Genomic DNA, 19,063 nt, shown 5'->3' with positions numbered 1-19,063 from the left:
ATCAGAGGCAGGACTGAGGATTACTTTTCATTATTACCATTTTGTACTGTTTGAAGTATTTCCCCCTCATGTTCTTACATTAAATGTGGTGGTTATAGAAAATTTGCATAGCACAATTATATTTTGTTTAAAAAGTTGTATTATATGTACATGCCTGTTAATAAAAGCATAAAGTCAACACACCAGACTATTAATAGTCTTCAGCTCTGGGAAAACAAAGTTAAGGGATTCTTTGGGTTCTAATGTAATTCTACAATCATTAGACTCTTCCAAAGAATGAAACTAAACATTACTTGGGTAATATTTAAAGAAAGTTTAAGACCAAATTTAAGTGAGGATCACTGCAAGAACTGCCTCTGCAACCTCAATCCCCTCTAACAGGTGGGCAGATGCAGAAACTTCCTCCTGCCTTACTCTCCTCCTGGCTGCACTTCTGTAACTGTTCCAGTGGCCCTCTCGATTCCACTCAAGAAGTCTAGACTGGCTGGGCGCGGTGGCTCACGCCTGTAATCCCAGCACTTTGGGAGGCCGAGGTGGACGGATCACAAGGTCAGGAGATGATGAGACCACCCTGGCTAACACAGTGAAATCCCGTCTCTACTAAAAAAATACAAAAAAAAAAAATTAGGCAGGCGTGGTGGAGGGTGCCTGTAGTCCCAGCTACTCAGGAGACTGAGGCAGGGGAATGGCATGAACCTGGGAGGCGGAGCTTGCAGTGAGCCAAGATCGCGGCACTGCACTCCAGCCTGGGTGACAGAGAGAGACTCCGTCTCAAAAAATAAAAAAAAAAAGAAGTCTAGACATTACTGCCAAGTAAACTAGCCAAAAACACCTTTTATCATTTCATTATCCTTTTTTTTTTTTTTTTTTGAAACACAGCCTCCCGGGTTCACGCCATTCTCCTGCCTCAGCCTCCTCAGTAGCTGGGACTACAGGCGCCCGCCACCACGCTTGGCTAATTTTTGTATTTTTAGTAGAGACGGGGTTTCACTGCGTTAGCCAGGATGGTCTCGATCTCCTGACCTCGTGATCCGCCCACCTCAGCCTCCAAAAGTGCTGGGATTACAGGTGTGAGCCACCACGCCTGGCCCATTTCATTACCTTCATCAGAAAGTTTCAGTGCTACTTTCTACTGTACTGCATTCCCTTTTCCTTTAAAAATTATGCAATACACGCAACAGGAGAAAGCTTAAAGAAACCTACCTATAGGTTTTACACACACATTCTGGCTTATATCCAAATTTGCAGTCCCCTCCCCAATATATACATATACTTACTCTCACATGAGATCATACCATACATATTGTTTGATAATCTGCTTTCTTTGTACTTTGTTTCAAATATCTTGCCATTTCAACATATTTTTTATACATAATGGCTACACAACATTCTATTATAAGGCCGGGCGCGGTGGCTCACGCCTGTAATCCCAGCACTTTGGGAGGCAGAGGCGGGCAGATTATGAGGTCAGGAGATCGAGACCATCCTGGCTAACATGGTGAAACCCCATCTCTACTAAAAACACAAAAAATTAGTGGTTCCAGCTACTCGAAAGGCTGAGGCAGGAGAATGGCGTGAACCTGGGAGGCGGAGTTTGCAGTGAGCGGAGATCACGCCACTACACTCCAGCCTGGGCAACAGAGCGAGACACCGTCTCAAAAAAAACAAAACAAAAACAAACAAACAAACAAATTCTATTATAGGGATGTATCATAATTTAACCAGTCACCTATGGTTAAATATTTTTATAGCCAGATTTTGGTAATTCTGCTTTAATCTAAGAAAAGAAAAAAACGTATTTGCATGAAAAAAATTACACAAACTATACAAAACCAACAAAAAGTGACCCCCAAACCAAACTACCCTCACACTACTAGTTTTGACTGATGATTTCCATGTCTGTTTAGTCTTTTTTCCCTAGGCATTCATTCATCCAAATAATTACTTATTGAGCTTCTGCTACATGCCAGGTTTTAGTTTGGGATTTTCTTTACTTTTATTCCATAATAATTAACTTTTTGGTATTATGCTATTAAAAAACCTCTCTCATAAGCATTTTGCTGGTTAACAGCCTTCCTTTTTTTTTTTTTAAAGACAGGGTCTCACTCTGTCACCCAGGCTAGAGTGCATGCAGCCTCAACCTCCTGGGCTGAGGTGATCCTCCCATCTCAGCCTCCCAAGTAGCTGAGACTACAGGTGTGCACCACCACACCTGGCAACATTTTTTTTTTTTTTTTTTTTACAGACAAGGTCTCACTAAGTTGCCCAGGCTGACATTCATCTTTTTAAATGGGTTAGGGTTTTATATCCCTTGCAACACGCAACGTGACCTTGTTTTCTTACCCATTTCTCTACTGCTCAACAGATTTTCTGATAAATCTAACCCATTTTCCTATGGCACAATATTTCCGTTTAGTTCATTAACATTTGTATTATCTGGTGGTCATCGAAGTTCAGTTTAATGCAAAATATACACAATAACCAACCTGGCCGGGCGCGGTGGCTCACGCTTGTAATCCCAGCACTTTGGGAGGTCAAGGTGGGCAGATCACCTGAGATCAGGAGTTTGAGACCAGCCCAGCCAATATGGTGAAACCCTGTCTCTACTAAAAATACAAAAATTAGCTGGGCATGGTGGCGCGCCTGTAGTCCTAGCTACTCAGGAGGCTGAGGCAGGAGAATCAGTTGAACCCGGGAAGCAGGGGCTGCCGCTCCAGCCTGGCGACAGAGCGAGCCTCCATCTCTCAAAAAAAAAAAAAAAGAGGAAAGGGAAGCCCAAGGAAGTCACCTCTAATAGGACTGCCCAAGGCCATATAGCTATTAAGCTGCATGGCCAGGACTTGGTGTCCTAATGGGATTAAAATAAAATTCATCCTCCCAAAGTGCTGGGATTATAAGCATGAGCCACCACGCCCAGCCTCAGAAAGCTTAATTCTTACTTACTTATTTGTTTATTGAGACAGGGTCTTACTCTGTCACCCAGGTTGAAATGCAGTGGCGGGACCACGGCTCACTGCAAACTCGACCTCCTCAGCTCAGACGATCCTCCTGCCTCAGCCTCCTGAATAGCTAGGACTACAGGCATGCAACACAACGCGTGACCAAAGAAAATGTAAATTCTTTTTTTTTCTCTATCCACAAGGACATATGGAGAAAATGTAATTCTTAAATGCCACTTACGTTAAGAGTAATATGTTAATAACAATACTTAGTAATTATAAAACACACAGTTAAGAATAGATGCTTTTGGCTGGGCGCAGTGGCTCACGCCTGTAATCCCAGCACTTTGGGAGGCCAAGGCAGGCAGATCACGAGGTCAGGAGATCAAGACCATCCTGGCTAACAAGGTGAAACTCTGTCTCTGTTAAAAATACAAAAATTAGCTGGGTGTGGTGGTGGGCGCGTGTAGTCTCAGCTACTTGGGAGGCTGAGGCAGGAGAATGTTGTGAACCCGGGAGGCGGAGCTCGCAGTGAGCCAAGACTGCACCACTGCACTCCAGCCTGGGCAACAGAGCAAGACTCCATCTCAAAAAAAAAAAAAAAAAAAGAAGATGCTTTTGGCCGGGCGTGGTGGTTCATGCCTGTAATCCCAGCACTTTGGGAGGCCGAACTGGGTGGATCACCTGAGGTCAGGAGTTTGAGACCGGCCTGGCCAACATGGCAAAACCCCATCTCTACTAAAAATACCAAAATTAACCAGGCGTGGGGGTGGACGCCTGTAATCCCAGCTACTCGGGAGACTGAGGCAGGAGAATTGCTTGAACCTGGGAGGGGGAAGTTGCAGTGAGCCGAGATCACACCACTGCACTCCAGCCTGGGCGACACAGTGAGACTGTCTCAAAAATAAATAAATAAAGTAATCTTCTTAACAAACTGGCAAATCTAAAGAAGTGTTTCCTTGAGGTCTGTGAACTGCTTTAGCTAACTAATGGAACCCAAGAAAGAGGTCGTGGGAAACTCAACTTGAAGCCAGTTGGTCAGAAGCTCTGAAGGAATGGGCTTGTGACTGGTAGGAAGGACGGGTGGTCTTATGGGACTGAACCCTAAACGTGTGGGATCTGACACCATCTTGGGTAGATGGTGTTGGAATTGAATTGGATGACACCTAGTTGGCATCCACCGTGTGTGAGGAAAATCCCTCCACCCCATCTTTGGTCACGTAAGTCTTTTTTTTTTTTTGAGATGGAGTCTCACCTTGTCGCCAGGCCAGAGTACAGTGGCATGATCTTGGCTCACTGCAACTTCCGCCTCCTGGGTTCAAGCGATTCTCCTGCCTCAGCCTCCTAACTGGGACTACAGGCGCGCACCACAACGCCCGGCTAAATTTTGTATTTTTAGTAGAGACGGTATTTCACCATGTTGGTCAGGATGGCCTCGATCTCTTGGACTTGAGATCTGCCCACCTCGGCCTCCCAAAGTGCTAGGATTACAGGCATGAGCCACCAGGCCCAGCCACGTAAGCCTTTTGTGTTGATGGTGGTTGTTGTGTGAAAGCAAAGGAAAAACCTGGGCTTGAGAGTTTTTCCCTACACAAATACAAGGACAAAGTAAGGAGCAGGATAGCAGAGCTGTTCTATAGCTCAAATGTATTGCTTCTCAAACGTATCCACTATAGAACCTATACAAAGAGAACTTCCCACACTCAGGCACTCATGCTCATTTTGTTGAAGACCTGTGTTATCTTAATCATACAGTTTTCATTCTGCTCCAAAAATGTCTATTTGTTTTAATATAATAATATTTTATTTTATTTTATTTTTTTTTTTGAGACAGAGTCTCACTCTGTTGCCTGGGCTGGAGTGCAGTGATCTCGGCTCATTGCAACCTCCGCCTTCCAGGTTCAAACAATTCTCCTGCCTCAGCCTCCCGAGAAACTGGCATTACAGGTTCCCGCCACTATGCCCAGCTAATTTTTTGTATTTTTAGTAAAGACGGGGTTTCGCCATGTTGGCCAGGCTGGTCTCGAACTCCTGACCTTGTGATCCGCCCACCTCAGCCTCCCAAAGTTCTGGGATTACAGGCGTGAGCCACCACGCCCAGCCTTTTGTTTTTTTGGGGGGGCGGGGGGTAGGGCAGACAGAGTCACTCTGTCACCCAGGGTAGAGTGCAGTGACACAATCCCGGCTCACTGCAATCTCCGCCTCCCAGGTTTAAGCGATTCTCCTGCCTCAGCCTCCCAAGTAGGTGGGATTACAGGCACCCGCCACCACACTCGGCTAGTTTTTATATTTTTAGTAGAGATGGGGTTTTACCATGTTGGCCAGGCTGGTCTGGAACTCCTGACCTCAAGTGATCTACCTGCCTTGGCCTCCCAAAGTACGAGGATTACTGGGATTTTGCAGGCCTTGGCCTCCCAACGTACTGGGTGTGAGCTACCTTGCCCGGCCAATATTTAATATTTAATCACTTACCAGTTAAATTACTTAACTCATTACCTCCTCAATGAGTATAACTGAAGTTCTAGGAAGATGGGTCATGTTTATCTTTCTTGTGACTCCAAGTACCCCGAAATCATACCACCTGATTCCCTAAGGGTATTCATATCCCAGTTTGAGAAACAGGGATCTAAGCAATTAAGCTAGTCATAACACTTGAAAGTGATTAACGTGTTCCTATAAAGCCATTCCCTAAACTCTTAAAGGTTCGATTTCTCAATAGTTTTTTAATCAGCATTCTTTTTTCAGCAACTTATTGGTATGCACTCTGTGTCAACACTCCTAAAAGAACCTGCAGGGCATAAGTTATTTCTGGAGCGACAGAATACTACCGCAGACCTTCTCCTTCCCATCTAGCAGGATAACAAGTTGCCCATTTGGAAAATAAAGGTTAACAGAAAATAAAGAAATGGAAAATAAAGAATAACAGAACTTTCATTCCTATACCCTTCTCTTTATTTGCTCCAGGCAGAGCTTGTAAGAAAAATCTTAGTAGTCATTTAGATGATTCATTCACATAAGCTTATCTAATCCTGGCATTTGTAATTTCCACTTCTGCATTCCTTTTTGCCATTACACATGTACAATTAAATTATTTTCACATTTTTCTAGGGTCTGAAAAAAATGTGCTTTCTGGTACCGTGAGAAGAGATAATTTTTACAACCAGAATCCCACTTTGCTTATGAGATCCCAAAGCATAGTAGATTCCAATATTTATAAAAGGCCTGTTCCAAGCTCCATATAATGTCCATTATATCTTATAGCAAAAATTATAGGCTAAATTAAAATGATAATTACTGTCACACTCTGACACAAAATGGGCAATGAGCTAAGCTAACTCAAATTAAGACAATTTTTATCCAGGATACCAGGTTCCCCAAGAACAGGATTCCATCTGTTTCTCATCAAAATTACAAGTAGCCACAGGTCATGGACTTTCTTTTCAGTTCATTTGCCAATAGTCAAAATACACATTCCAGGGGTTTCTACAGAAAAGCAGCCACAATTTCCTGGGATCTTTCTATGTACATGTTCAGAATAGTACTTGACGCTTTACAAAACACATTCTCATTAACTCTGAAATAGTCTCTGAGATTGGTGGTGTTATTCTCTCACAAGTGAGGACTACAGGAGTAGACAGGTTAAAGTAACTTGCCCCACATTACCCAGCTAGTACGTCGTCGTACAGAGTTTCAAACCCAGGACTCTGATTATGAAGCCTGTATGCTCTCAATCACCTGATATCCTGCATCCCCTATATCCAAGAATTAGCCAACAAATCCTCCAACTCCAGGAGGGTTATATTACTACCATTTTTAAGATAGAAAAAATGGAAATAGCACTTACCTCTCCGTGGCTGCAAAGTCAGTTTGAGGAGGGAAAACAGAACCCAGCTCTCAAGCCCCTGGTCAGCAATCTGTCCACTAGCGCATCTTGTTTGTTGGCTTCAGGTCCATAATCATTCTAAAAGAAAAGCATAAATCATTTTATGAAACACTAAATTCATACAAATACACATATAAAAAATAAAATGAGGGAAAACTGAAGACAGAAAAAATTGGGAAAGAAACAAAACACCTGTTAATGTCATGTCACTAACTGAGCCATTCCATAAATGTCCACCATCAAGCCAATAACAAAACATTCACTTATTTTTTCACACATTTGCTAAATATATAAAGGACTAAAGATTTGTAAGTAGCAAAATAGTAGTACTCCAGGCTCACACCAGTAATCCTAACGCTTTCGGAAGCCAGGGTGGGAGACTCGCCCAGCAGTTTGAGGCTGTACTGAGCTGAGATTGTGCCACTGCATTCCAGCCTGCTTGACAGAGTGAGAGATCTTGTCTCAAAAAAAAAAAAAAAACCAGGCGCGGTGGCTCACGCCTGTAATCCCAGCACTTTGGGAGGCCAAGGCAGGCAGATCACGAGGTCAGGAGATCGAGACCATCCTGGCTAACACAGTGAAACCCCGTCTGTACTAAAAATACAAAAAATTAGCTGGGTGTGGTGGCAGGCGCCTGTAGTCCCAGCTACTTGGGAGGCTGAGAATGGCACGAACCTGGGAGGCGGAGCTTGCAGTGAGCGGAGATTGCACCACTGCACTCCAGCCTGGGCGACATAGCAAGACTCCATCTCAAAAAAAAAAACAAAAACAAAAAACTTCACTACAATATTGCAACCAAATAATGGCACACATACTCAAACTACCAAAAAATTAATCCTTGGCCGGGTGCAGTGGTTTACGCCTGTAATCCCAGCACTTTGGGAGGCTGAGGCAGACGGATCACAAGGTCAGGAGATCAAGACCATCCTGGCTAACACGTGAAACCCCGTCTCTACTAAAAATACAAAAAAAAAAAAAAAAAAAAAAAAAAATTAGCTGGGCGTGGTGGCGGGTGCCTGTAGTCCCAGCTACTCAGGAGGCTGAGGCAGGAGAATGCCATGAACCTGGGAGGCGGAGCTTGCAGTGAGCCGAGATCCTGCCACTGCATTCCAGCCTGGGCAACAGAGCAAGACTACGTCTCAAAAAAAAAAAAAAAAAAAATTTAATTCTTATGGCTGCAGTAATGGCTCTCTAACAGTTTATTTCCATATCTTCAGCAAGTAGTGGTCTTACTGATTAAGTTTGTTCATGCCACAAGTAAAGGCTATGCTTTCCAGGTTGGTAAGATAACTGGGGAAGCCAAGGCAGGTGGATCAACTGAGGTCAGGAGTTTGAGAACAGCCTGACCAACATGGCGAAACCCCATCTCTACTAAAAATACAAAAATTAGCCAGGCGTGGTGGCACACGCCTGTAATTCCAGCTATTCAGGAGGCTGAGGCAGGAGAATCGCTTGAACCCAGGAGCCGGAGGCTGGAATGAGCCGAGATCGTGCCACTGCACTCCAGCCTGGGCGACAGAGCAAGACTCCGTCTCAAAAAATAAATAAAAAAAAAATAACTGGCAGGAGGAGCTTTTACTGACCTTTGAAAATCCTAGAAGCATAGCAATGAAATAGTTTTTTTAAGTTGAATAATGGAATACTTTGTTAGATGGCATCTTTTCACCCTAAATTACAAAATGAACTGTCAAGCTTCAAGCAAAGGTACAGTGGAACCTATGTCTATAGAAAAAAAAAAAAAAAAAAAAGAAATAAAGAAAATCCCAGGCCAGGCACAATGGCTCACACCTGTAATTCCAGCACTTTGGGAGGCCAAGGTGGGCGGATCACGAGGTCAAGAGATTGAGACCATCCTGGCCAACATAGTGAAACCCCGTCTCTACTAAAAATACAAAAATTAGCTGGGCATGGTGGTGCAAGCCTGTAAACCCAGCTACTCGGCAGGCTGAGGCAGGAGAATCGTTTGAACCCAGGAGGCGGAGCTGCAATGAGCCAAGATCGTGCCATTGCACTCCAGCCTGGCGAGAGAGTGAGACTCTGTCTCAAAAAAAGAATAAAATAAAATCCCAAATGAAATAAAGAGCTAAATTTGAATTAAGTGTTTCCAAATAGGCCGGGCACAGTGGTTCACGCCTGTAATCCCAGCACTTTGGGAAGCCAAGGCAGGCGGATCACGAGGTCAGGAGTTCAAGACCAGCCTGACCAACATAGTGGAACCCTGTCTCTACTATAAAAAATACAAAAATTAACCAGGCGTAGTGGTATGTGCCCATTATCCCACCTATTCAGGAGGCTGAGGCAGGAGAATCGCTTGAACCCAGGAAGCAGAGGTTTCAGTGAGCCAAGATCGCACCACTGCACTCCAGCCTGGGCAACAGAGCAAGACTCAGTCTCAAAAAAAAAAAAAAAAAAAAGTTTCCAAATAATTTAGCCAGGTATGATGGCTCACACCAGCAATCCCAGCACTTTCAGAGGCCACAGTAGAGGACTGCTCGAGCCTAGGAGTTCAAAGCCAGTCAGGGCAACATGGCAAAACCTTGTCTCTACAAAATATATAAAAATTAGCCAGGCAGGCCGGGCACAGTGGCTCACGCCTGTAATCCCAGCACTTTAGGAAGCCCAGGCAGGTGGATCATGAGGTTAGAGTTCGAGACCACCTGGCCAATGTGGTGAAACTGGGTCTCTACTAAAAATACAAAAACTAGCTGGGCATGGTGGCATGCACCTGTAATCCCAGCTTCTCAGGAGGCTGAGGCAGGAGAACTGGTTGAACCCGGGAGACGGAGGTTGCAGTGGGCCACCATTGCACCACTGCACTCCAGCCTGGGTGACAGAGCAAGACTTCATCTCAGGGAAGAAGAACAACAAGAACAAAAAGTCCAGGCATGGTGGCTCACATCTGTAGTCCCAGCACTTTGGGAGGTCGAGGTGGGTGGATAACCTGAGGTCAGGAGTTCCAGACCAACCTGGCCAACATGGCGAAACCCTGTCTCTACTAAAAATACAAAAATTAGCCGGGCACGGTGGCAGGCACCTGTAATCCCAGCTACTCGTGAGGCTGAAGCAGGAGAATCACTTGAACCTGGGAGGCCGAGGTTGCAGTGAGCCCAGAACATGCCACTGCACTCCAGCCTGGGAGACAGAGCGAACTCCATCTTAAAAAAATATATATATATACACACATATATACATATATATATACACACATATATATACATATATACATATATATATACACACGCCAGGCATAGTGTTGTGTGCCTGTGGTCCCAGCTACTTGGAAGGCTGAGGTGGGAGGATAGCTTGGGGCAGGTGGGGGACAAGGCTGCAGTGAGCCATCATCACACCACTGCACTGCAGTGTGGGCAACACAGTGACAACCTGTCTCAAAAAAAAAAAGCCGAGTATGGTGGCTCACACCTGTAATGTCAACACTTTGGGAGGCGGAGGTGGGAGACTTGCTTGAGCCCAGGAGTTCAAGACCAGCCTGAGCAACATAGTAGGATCCTGTCTCTACAAAAAAAAAAACAATCAGCTGGGTATGGTGGCACACACCTATAGTACCAGCTACTTGGGAGGCTGCAGCAGGAAGACTGCTTGAGCCCAGGAGCTCAAGGCTGCAGGGAGCTATGATCATGCCACTGCACTCCTATCTGGGCAACAGCTGTGATCATGCCACTGCCTCAATCAAAATGTATTTTTAAAAAAAAGTTTCCAAGCAATTTGGCACATGAGGTACATCTTCTAAGAGGAAATCCATCTCACAATTAGCTAAACTCCACAAAACTCACTGATATAATACTTTCTTAGATGAAGCTAAAGTCTCCTCAGAGAGGCAATTTTTAGTAACACAAATAGGTGATTAGCGTATTTAGTCCAGGCAACACTTCTGTACTGGAGTCCATTATTATTACTAGCATACCTCAAAGGGAATGAAATTTTCTACCCCTGAAAATTCCAAGAGTGACCAAAAACAAGGATCAAGTGTGAAAGAATATCATCCTAACCCTCACCTTTGGACTGTATCTTGGCAGTCTATATGCAATGCCACAACTTTTCATTCAAATATTAAATCACTGAGAAAATGCACAAAGATACTAGCAGGGAAGATACGAAGACAGACTACAGAAAGTTTACAGGTGTTTAAAAAAAATGGGCTGGACACGGTGGCTCACACCTAATCCCAGCACTTTGGGAGGTCAAGGCAGACAGACTGCTTGAGCCCACGAGTTTGAGACCAGCCTAGGCAACATGACAAAACCCCGTATCTAGAAAAAATTAGTCCCAGCTACCCAGGAGGCTGAGGTGGCAAGATCATTTGAGCCAGGGAGGTGGAGGCTGCAGTGAGCTGTGATCACACCACTGCACTCCAGCCTGGGTAAAAGAGGAAGACCCTGTCTTAAAACAAACCCCACAGGCCGGGCGCGGTGGCTCACGCCTGTAATCCCAGCACTTTGAGAGGCCGAGGCAGGCAGGTCAGGAGATCGAAACCATCCTTGCTAACACGGTGAAACCCCGTCTCTACTAAAAATACAAAAAATTAGCCAGGCGTGGTGGCGGGCGCCTTGTAGTCCTCCCAGCTACTCAGGAGGCTGAGGCAGGAGAATGGCGTGAATCTGGGAGGTGGAGCTTGCAGTGAGCCGAGATCGTGCCCTTGCACTCTAGCCTGGGAAACAGAGCGAGACTCCGTCTCAGAAACAAACAAACACCCCACCAGAACAACAAAACAAATGTGGTAAGACTAATCTTTTTTTTTTTTTTTTTTTTAATTTTGAGACAGAGTCTCACTCTGTCACCCAGGCTGGAGTGCTACGGCACGATCTTGACTCACTGCAACCTCCGCCTCCCGGGTTCAAGTGATTCTCCTGCCTCAGCCTCCTGAGTAGCTGGGATTACAGAAACAGACACATGCCACCATGCCCAGCTAATTTTTGTGTTTTTGGTAAAGATGGGGTCTCACCATGTTGGCCAGGCTGGTCTCAAACTCCTGACCTCAGGTGATCCGCCCGCCTCGGCCTCCCAAAGTGCTGGTATTACAGGGGTGAGCCACCATGTCCCACCTACAAATCACATCAATTGAGAACCATGGTCTTCAAAGTTATACATTATTTGCCATTATTGTTCTTTTTAAATCATAATGCATCTGAGTTGTTTGAAGAGGGGCCTAATTTTTGGCAAAACAGTCAAGTCATCTGGAGCCAAGACAGGTAAATTAGGCAGACAGATGGTCTAGTTTAAAAAAATTAGGTGGAGTCTATAATGTAGATGATGTGGAGTGGCTGTGACAGCAGCAGCATCCCTGAAGCAAAAAAAGCAGTCTCTAGAGGTGACTTTTGGCCAGGAGGCACCAGCCTGCAAGGCTCTGCCCAGGATTCCTCCCCAGGGCCTTAAGTCAGCCATAAGTGGCTTCCACCAAGGAACTCCCCAAGCCATTCAGAAGTCCCAGGTGAGTGCCCTCATTTGCATGTGTACTTTAAAATAAAATCCTAAAGCTCTTAGAATTTGAATGCATCTTAAGGACAACTTCACCTCCTAAATTCTTACATAGGTTGAATAGATCCCGATAAAATTAACCTTTACAACTACTCTTTTTTTTTTTTTGAGATGGAGTCTCGCTCTGTTGCCTAGGCTGGAGTGCAGTGGCACAATCTCGGCTCACTGCAACCTCCGCCTTCTAGGTTCGAGCCATTCTCCTGTCTCAGCCTCCCTAATAGACAGGACTACGGCGCGTGCCACCATGCCTGGCTAATTTTTTGTATTTTTAGTAGAGACAGGGTTTCACCGTGTTAGTCAGAATGGTCTCGATCTCCTGACCTCGTGATTCGCCCGCCTCGGCCACCCAAAGTGCTGGGATTACAGGCGTGAGCCACTGCGCCCAGCCACAACTACTCTTAAATAGGCAGTATTTTCTTATGCAGGCAAACATTCCTGTTTTAATCATCCTCCTATCACTAATTTAAATAACAGGTCCTGGCCTGGCAGGATGGCTCACGCCTGTAATCCCAGCACTCTGGGAGGCTGAGGCGGGTGGATCACCTGCGGTCAGGAGTTCGAGACCAGCCTGGCCAACATCGTGAAACCCGTCTCTACTAAAAATACAAAAATTAGCCGGGCGTGGTGGCGCGGGCCTGTAATTCCTGCTACTTGGGAGGCAGAGACAGGAGAATTGCTTGAACCCGGGAGACAGAGGTTGCAGTGAGCCGAGATCGCACCACTGCCACTCCAGCCTAGGGGACAGAATGAGACTCCGTCTCAAAAAATAAAAAAATAAAAAAATAAAAAAAAAAGTGTGGGTTACCCTAACATATCAATTCATCCTCAATTTATTCTCTCTGTAGATTTAGTTTTTAAATAAAAACCAAACAAAGTATGATTCCTGGCATATGGGAATTTCAAAGGATAGCAACTGTGTGGAAAAGGTCTATTCCACTAAAACAGCATAAATGACGTATAAACCCAAGAAGCCGATGACTGCATATGAAACAACCAAACCAACAAGCAAAATATGATCTATGGAGCACAGTACTAACCCAGGAAAACAAGCTCTACTCCTGGCTTGATTATACACCTGCTGTATTTTAATTTTTAACTCAATATTGAGCTTATTTAAATAAATAAAACATGCTACTTAACCACAATTTCAAAAGGAAAACAAAGTCACAAAAGAATGCAATAAATTACACAGTTGGACTAACATATTAGATAATTAAAGGTGATTCTATTCCCAAGTCTAACTATCAATCAACACTACTGCATTTAGTTACTCTATGCAATTTTATTGAGGAAGAGGTGTGGCAGGAACATTTTGCAGGGTTCCAAAAGGAGACACAGAAAGCGTGCCTACGAAGAGGACTGCAGTGAGGAGCTACAGATTGAGATTACATACAGTGGACTGGACAACTTTGGTTAGGACCAGGCTGTTTAATTTCTTCATAAACTTAACATAGCTTCCTTCCTAAAAACATGTTAATCCAGACTTTCTTCTCTCCAAAACAACCCGAAATGATACATCAACTGCTGCACTGAACTATATTAAGGCACTAGAATATTTACGGAAAAGCAAGAGTCCCGCAATTCAACGGGAAGCTTTTTAGTGAAGAAAGAAAACTTAAGGACCGAATAAATTTAAATATATGCTCTGTTTAACTTCCTTTCCCACCTATGAGGACTTGGTTTTTAACTTTCCTAGTTGATCGAAACTCAAAGAATGAAGACTACGTATGCTAATGTTTACTTAACGCTGAACTCGGGGCTACAGGAAGTCTCCTACTAAACAGTAGTTACATTAGGTGTAGATATTTATAAACCATCTGCAGCAAGTGACCCAGGATTCAATTACAACATCAACCCTCATATTTCATCGTATGGGCAAATTACCAGTCGAGTCAAGAATAAACTCATTCTGCCCTACTGGCGCTCTAGATCGAGTTGCACAATCCTGGGGCAGAACCGCCTTCACCTAGCCCTAAAGCATCAGGTACTAAGTTAGTGTGAGGACATTTTAAAGCGGGAGGGAAACTCAAGGGACTTAGTCCATACTCCCAAATTCAGAAATTTGTCACGTCACTTGAGATCAGAATGAAACTTAAGTTTCAGTCCCTTTGAGATCTCTGAGCGCACAAAGTCAGGCTGCTATCACTCGGCTGGGGAGTTCGAACCCGGCTGGATAAAAACTACTTGGTGCGGAACTCGTATCTTTTTCGCCCACCGTGGGGGGCCCGCACCGGTCGGGTCGGGCCAGGAGCCCGGGCGCAAGTTTGGGGGCGCAGCGGGGGCGGCGAGCGCGCGTCCCCCCGCCCGCTCAGGCAGCGTAGAGGTGCGAGCAGCTCAGCCAGCCTTGCAGAGGGAGCTCTCGGCAGCTCTGGGGTCCCTCTGCTCTCAGCCGCTGCAGCGCCGCCTGCGCCACTCGGCGGAGACGAAGACCAGCGGCGGCGACGCGCGGACTGGGAGCGACCGCCGAGCAGCCAAGCAGCTGGGGAGGCACGCAGGGCGGCAGGGTAGGTTCCGGGGACGGGGCTGGCTGGAGGAGGGGCAGCCCGAGACGCGACGGCTAGGGCCCGACACCCATACGGCACCGGGATCTGGCTTGGCGCGCGGCGGCAGTCGGTTCGAACCCTTAAGCTAGGCGGGCGCCGAAGCCGGGACGCGGAGATAGTGTCTCAGCTGGGGCCACCCGCCGCGGGAGGGGCGGAGGACACAGGACAGAGGGCGGGCCGCGGCCGGGCGATCGGCCGGCCAAGAACCGGCCTCGAGGGCAGACAAAGGAAGGAAAATGGAGTCGCCGGGCGCGCGGGCCTCTGCCTCTGCCGCCGCCCGAGGCCTAGCGCGCTGCCAGAAGGGAGGCCTAGCGGGCGGGCGGGCGGGCGTGGGGGTGGGGGGGGCGGCCGGGCCACGGCGGCGACGGGCAATGGCGGCGGCCGCGCCGCAGCAGGGACGGTAGAGGGAGACAAACACCCCCCGGCGGCGGCGCTGGCGCCGGGCTGCAGCCAGCGCCGACCGGAGCGGCCCCATCGTGACACCTAGAGGCGGCCCGCGAAACCTCCTCCACCCCGGGCCCCCTTACCTTCGCGCCACACCCCCCGCGGCGCCCGCTCCGCCGCCGCTCCACGGCTCCGGCCACCCGGCGTCTCCGGCGAGCTCCGCGCGTCCGCACCGGCTACCGCCGCCGCCGCTGCCGCCAAAGAAGCAGCTCCGCGCACGGTTTAATCGCTCCACAGGCTCAGACACAAAATGGCGGCGGCGCGGTGCAGTGCGCCTGCGTCGGCGCTGCCGGGGCCGCGGGTGCTGATAAGGGAAGGGACGGGTGGGGGGGCCGGCCGGGCGGCGAGTAGAGGGCGGGGGAGGAAAGGTGAGGGGAGGGGTTGTCGCAGGGCAGCATGGGAGGCGGCCCCAGGCGCCAACTTTCAAAAGCGGGCGCGATGGCGTCACGGGACGCGCCGCGAGTCGCGTCGTCACGCCGCACGCGCCCTCCCGCGCCCTCGCCGGGTCGCGCGTGGGCTCTACCGGCGCCGCGGCGCCCTGGCTCCCGCTGGGTGGGGCTTCCTGGGCGGAGGCCGCCGCCCCTGGGCGGTGCCGGATCCAGTCCGCTTGACCTTATTCCCTAGCTGCTGTCTCCGGCCCCCTGAACCCGTACAGGGTTGGGGAAGTGGGGGTGGCTGGAGGAAGCGCGCGCGGGGCAAGCCAGTGGGGCTGAGGAGGCTCCCGTGCCCGGCCCCGCCCAGTCTCCGCCCCAGCCAGGCCCGACCCGCCCTCCGAACGTCTTACAGCTGCCCGCCACCGAGTAAGGCCGGGTCGGTTCCCGCGCGCTCCCAGCTCCGTGCCCGCGAGCTACGACTGGAAGGGCTGTCCTTGCTCAGCGGCTTTTGGTGATGTCTCCGCCCTAGAAGAGGGCCACCTAAAAGCGGGTGCGAGAGAAGAGTGGGAGGGCCTCCTCTTGGTGTCCCCAGGCCACCTCAGCCCGGAGAGGCGGCGGAAGACCAGACTTGATGCTTTAACACGTTCATAGCAGTCGCTTTTTACTGAAAGGAGTTTCTGTATTTAACGCTGTGTAATTCTGTGGAAACGTGCATTTCTTGTCTTTGCGGGAGAGCTGTTCTCTGTGGGCGGAGACCTTCAGTCCCACCCCTCCCCAGGAGGCGCCTGCGGACCCTTTCCAACCTGCAGTCACGTTGACCAAGAACTGATTGCAAGGAGCTGGTGGCTCTGGGATGAGAGCTTTTTGGTACTTACAGGGAATATGACTCTTCCCTTAGATATCAAATGGACCCAGCATCTAGGGAGCAGCTTCTGGTCCATCTAGCTGACCGTTCTGTTGTGCGAATGCTGGCCCAATAACATACTCTTTTTTTTTCCCCTAAAGGAATAAAAAATCTGTACTTTTAAGATGTCAAATCTCCAGAGTTTTTAGATGTTAGCAACTGAATCAGATGTTTTTAAACTTCATGAGCTGATTAAACCACACAGATGAGCTGTCAGTTTACGACCCCTGGCTTGGCTTGGAGGAAAGAGTGAAGAGAAATTCCATGGCCAAATCCTGGGGCACTCCAATATTGGGAGGGTAGTGGAGAAGGAGTCTGAAAGGCAGCATCTAGGAAGTCATGAAAGCTAGCACTGAGTTGTGGAATCCCTGGGCAGAGAAGGTTTCAGGTAGGAGGCATCAGCTGAGCGGTGTGATAAACTTGGGCCAGAGATGTGGCTATTGGATTGGGTTACCTTGCAAGTCACTGGAGAATGTCACTGATGGCCTTGGCTTGATTCACGTGGGTATATCAGGGAGGTGGACCTGACTGGAATGGGTTGAAGAGTCACCAGGAAAGTGAGGAAATGGAGACAGCACATGTATGCAATTTGAGAGAGTTTTTGCTGTGAAGGGACCAGATAAGTTTGGGGACAGATATAGAAAGAAGAAATGTTTTGAAAGATAGTAGGGGCCGGGCGCAGTGGCTCACGCCTGTTATCCTAGCACTTTGGGAGGCCGAGGCAGGTGGATCACCTGAGGTCAGGAGTTTGAGACCAGCCTGGCCAATGTGGTGAAACCCCGTCTCTACTAAAAATACAAAAATTAGCTGGGTGTGGTGGCGTGCGCCTGTAATCCCAGCTACTGGGGAGGCTGAGGCAGGAGAATTGCTTGAACCCGGGAGGCAGAGGTTGCAGAGAGCCAGGATTGGGCCACAGCGCTCCAGCCTGGGCAACAAAGCGGGACTCCATCTCAAAAAATAATAATAAATAAAATAAAAGATGGTAGGGTTCCCAGAGCATGTTTATGTGCTGTTGGGAGTGATACGGTGGGGAAGAAAGATGGGTGATCCAGGAGAGAGAAGGCTTGCTTGACCCATATAGGAGTGAAATCCATGAGAAGATATAAGGAAACAGGGAGGGTTGACCTTGGAGAGGAACAGGGATGCTTCCATTCATGATAAGGGCAACAAAGGTGAAGACAGATGCAAGTGCAGGGGAGAGGGAAGGCAAGTCCTTAACAGGATTGCCTTGGTGGCATTGGGTACTCATCTGAGGTTTGTGATCATGACGTTAAAGGTAAACCAGTTGGGCCAGTGTGTTGGTTTTTCTCCAACATTCAGCTGCTTGGGTACAGACATGAAGAAAAGGGATAGTACAGCTTCTCAACACTAGGACCCAATTTTTCTCATTTCTTTTTTTTTTTTTTTTTTTTTTTGAGATGGAGTTTCACTCTTAACGCCCAGGCTGGAGGGCAATGGTGTGATCTCGGCTCACCGCAACCTCTGCCTCCTGGGTTCAAGCAATTCTCCTGCCTCCGCCTCCTGAGTAGCTGGGATTACAGGCATGCGCCACCACCCCCGACTAATTTTGTATTTTTAGTAGAGATGGGGTTTCTCCATGTTGGTCAGGCTGGTCTTGAACTCCCAACCTCAGGTGATCCGCCTGCCTCGGCCTCCCAAAGTGCTGGGATTACAGGCGTGACTCACCGTGCCTGGCAGGTTTTCTCATGTTTAATCCCAGTTACTTACCTTATACCATTAGATACTATTTTAGAAATGTGTGAAGTATTTGAAAAATTTACACGTGACCCTTCTTTTTCTAAAAACCAAGTTATCCCATTTGCCTCTTATGTACACATTAGGACTCAGACATAAAGAAAAGACAAATTCAGAGGAAAATTACCAAACAGATGCCTCTGGAATATTCGAATTTTGCATTCTCCTCAGCCCAAATAGCTCCTGGTATACTTAGGAACTTATGTACTAGAAACAATGAAGCTGACATGCACATAGGGAGACCCTGTTTATACAAAAAATTTAAAAATTAGCTGAGTGTGGTGGCGCATGACTGTAGTCCCAGCTACTTGGGAGGCTGAGGTGGGAGGATCGCTTGAGCCCAGGAGGTCGAGACTACAGGGAGCCATGTGTGTGCCACTGTACTCCAGCTTGGGTGATGAAGCAAGACCCTGTCTCAAAAAAATAAAAAATAGGCCAGGCACAGTGGCTCATGCCTGTAATCCCAGCACTTTGGGAGGCCAAGGTAGGTGGATTGCTTGAGCCCAGGAGTTTGAGACTAGCCTGGGTAACATGGCAAAAGCCCAGCTCTACAAAAAATTAGCTGAACATGGTGGTGTGCACCTGTAGTCCCAGCTACTTGGGAGGCTGAGGCAGGAGCATCACTTGAGCCCAGGAGGTTGAAGCTGCAGTGAACCCCGATTGCACCACTACATTCCAGCCTGCGTGACAAAGCAAGACATTGTCTCAAAAATAAAAAAAAAAATTAA

The 19,063-nt window shown here is 47.7% G+C and overlaps 2 protein-coding genes across 3 annotated transcripts in view; one reads left to right on the top strand and one right to left on the bottom strand.

Annotated features, from left to right (window-relative positions):
* Window positions 1-15,623, bottom strand: part of CTCF (CCCTC-binding factor) — a 74,189-nt gene extending 58,566 nt beyond the window's left edge. Inside the window, exons 1-2 of one of the 2 annotated variants that reach the window (XM_054453956.2) lie at window positions 15,386-15,623; window positions 6,784-6,900 (exon numbers count right to left, since the gene is read on the bottom strand). The gene's annotated coding sequence lies outside the window, so the exon portion shown is untranslated. The remainder of the gene's footprint in view (window positions 1-6,783; window positions 6,901-15,385) is intronic. The other variant, XM_054453955.2, reaches the window with a different exon arrangement.
* On the top strand, window positions 12,091-16,704 carry LOC129015174 (uncharacterized). The gene is made up of 3 exons (XM_054452762.2): window positions 12,091-12,148; window positions 14,438-14,819; window positions 15,927-16,704. Exons 1-3 carry the CDS (start codon window positions 12,091-12,093, stop codon window positions 16,189-16,191), a joined length of 705 nt encoding a protein of 234 aa, XP_054308737.1. The 3' UTR covers window positions 16,192-16,704.
* The last annotated feature ends 2,359 nt before the right edge of the window (window positions 16,705-19,063 follow it).

The sequence above is a fragment of the Pongo pygmaeus genome, chromosome 18 (assembly GCF_028885625.2).
Source record: "Pongo pygmaeus isolate AG05252 chromosome 18, NHGRI_mPonPyg2-v2.0_pri, whole genome shotgun sequence".
NCBI lineage: Eukaryota > Metazoa > Chordata > Mammalia > Primates > Hominidae > Pongo > Pongo pygmaeus.
This window is presented reverse-complemented; position numbering and strand designations above follow the sequence as displayed.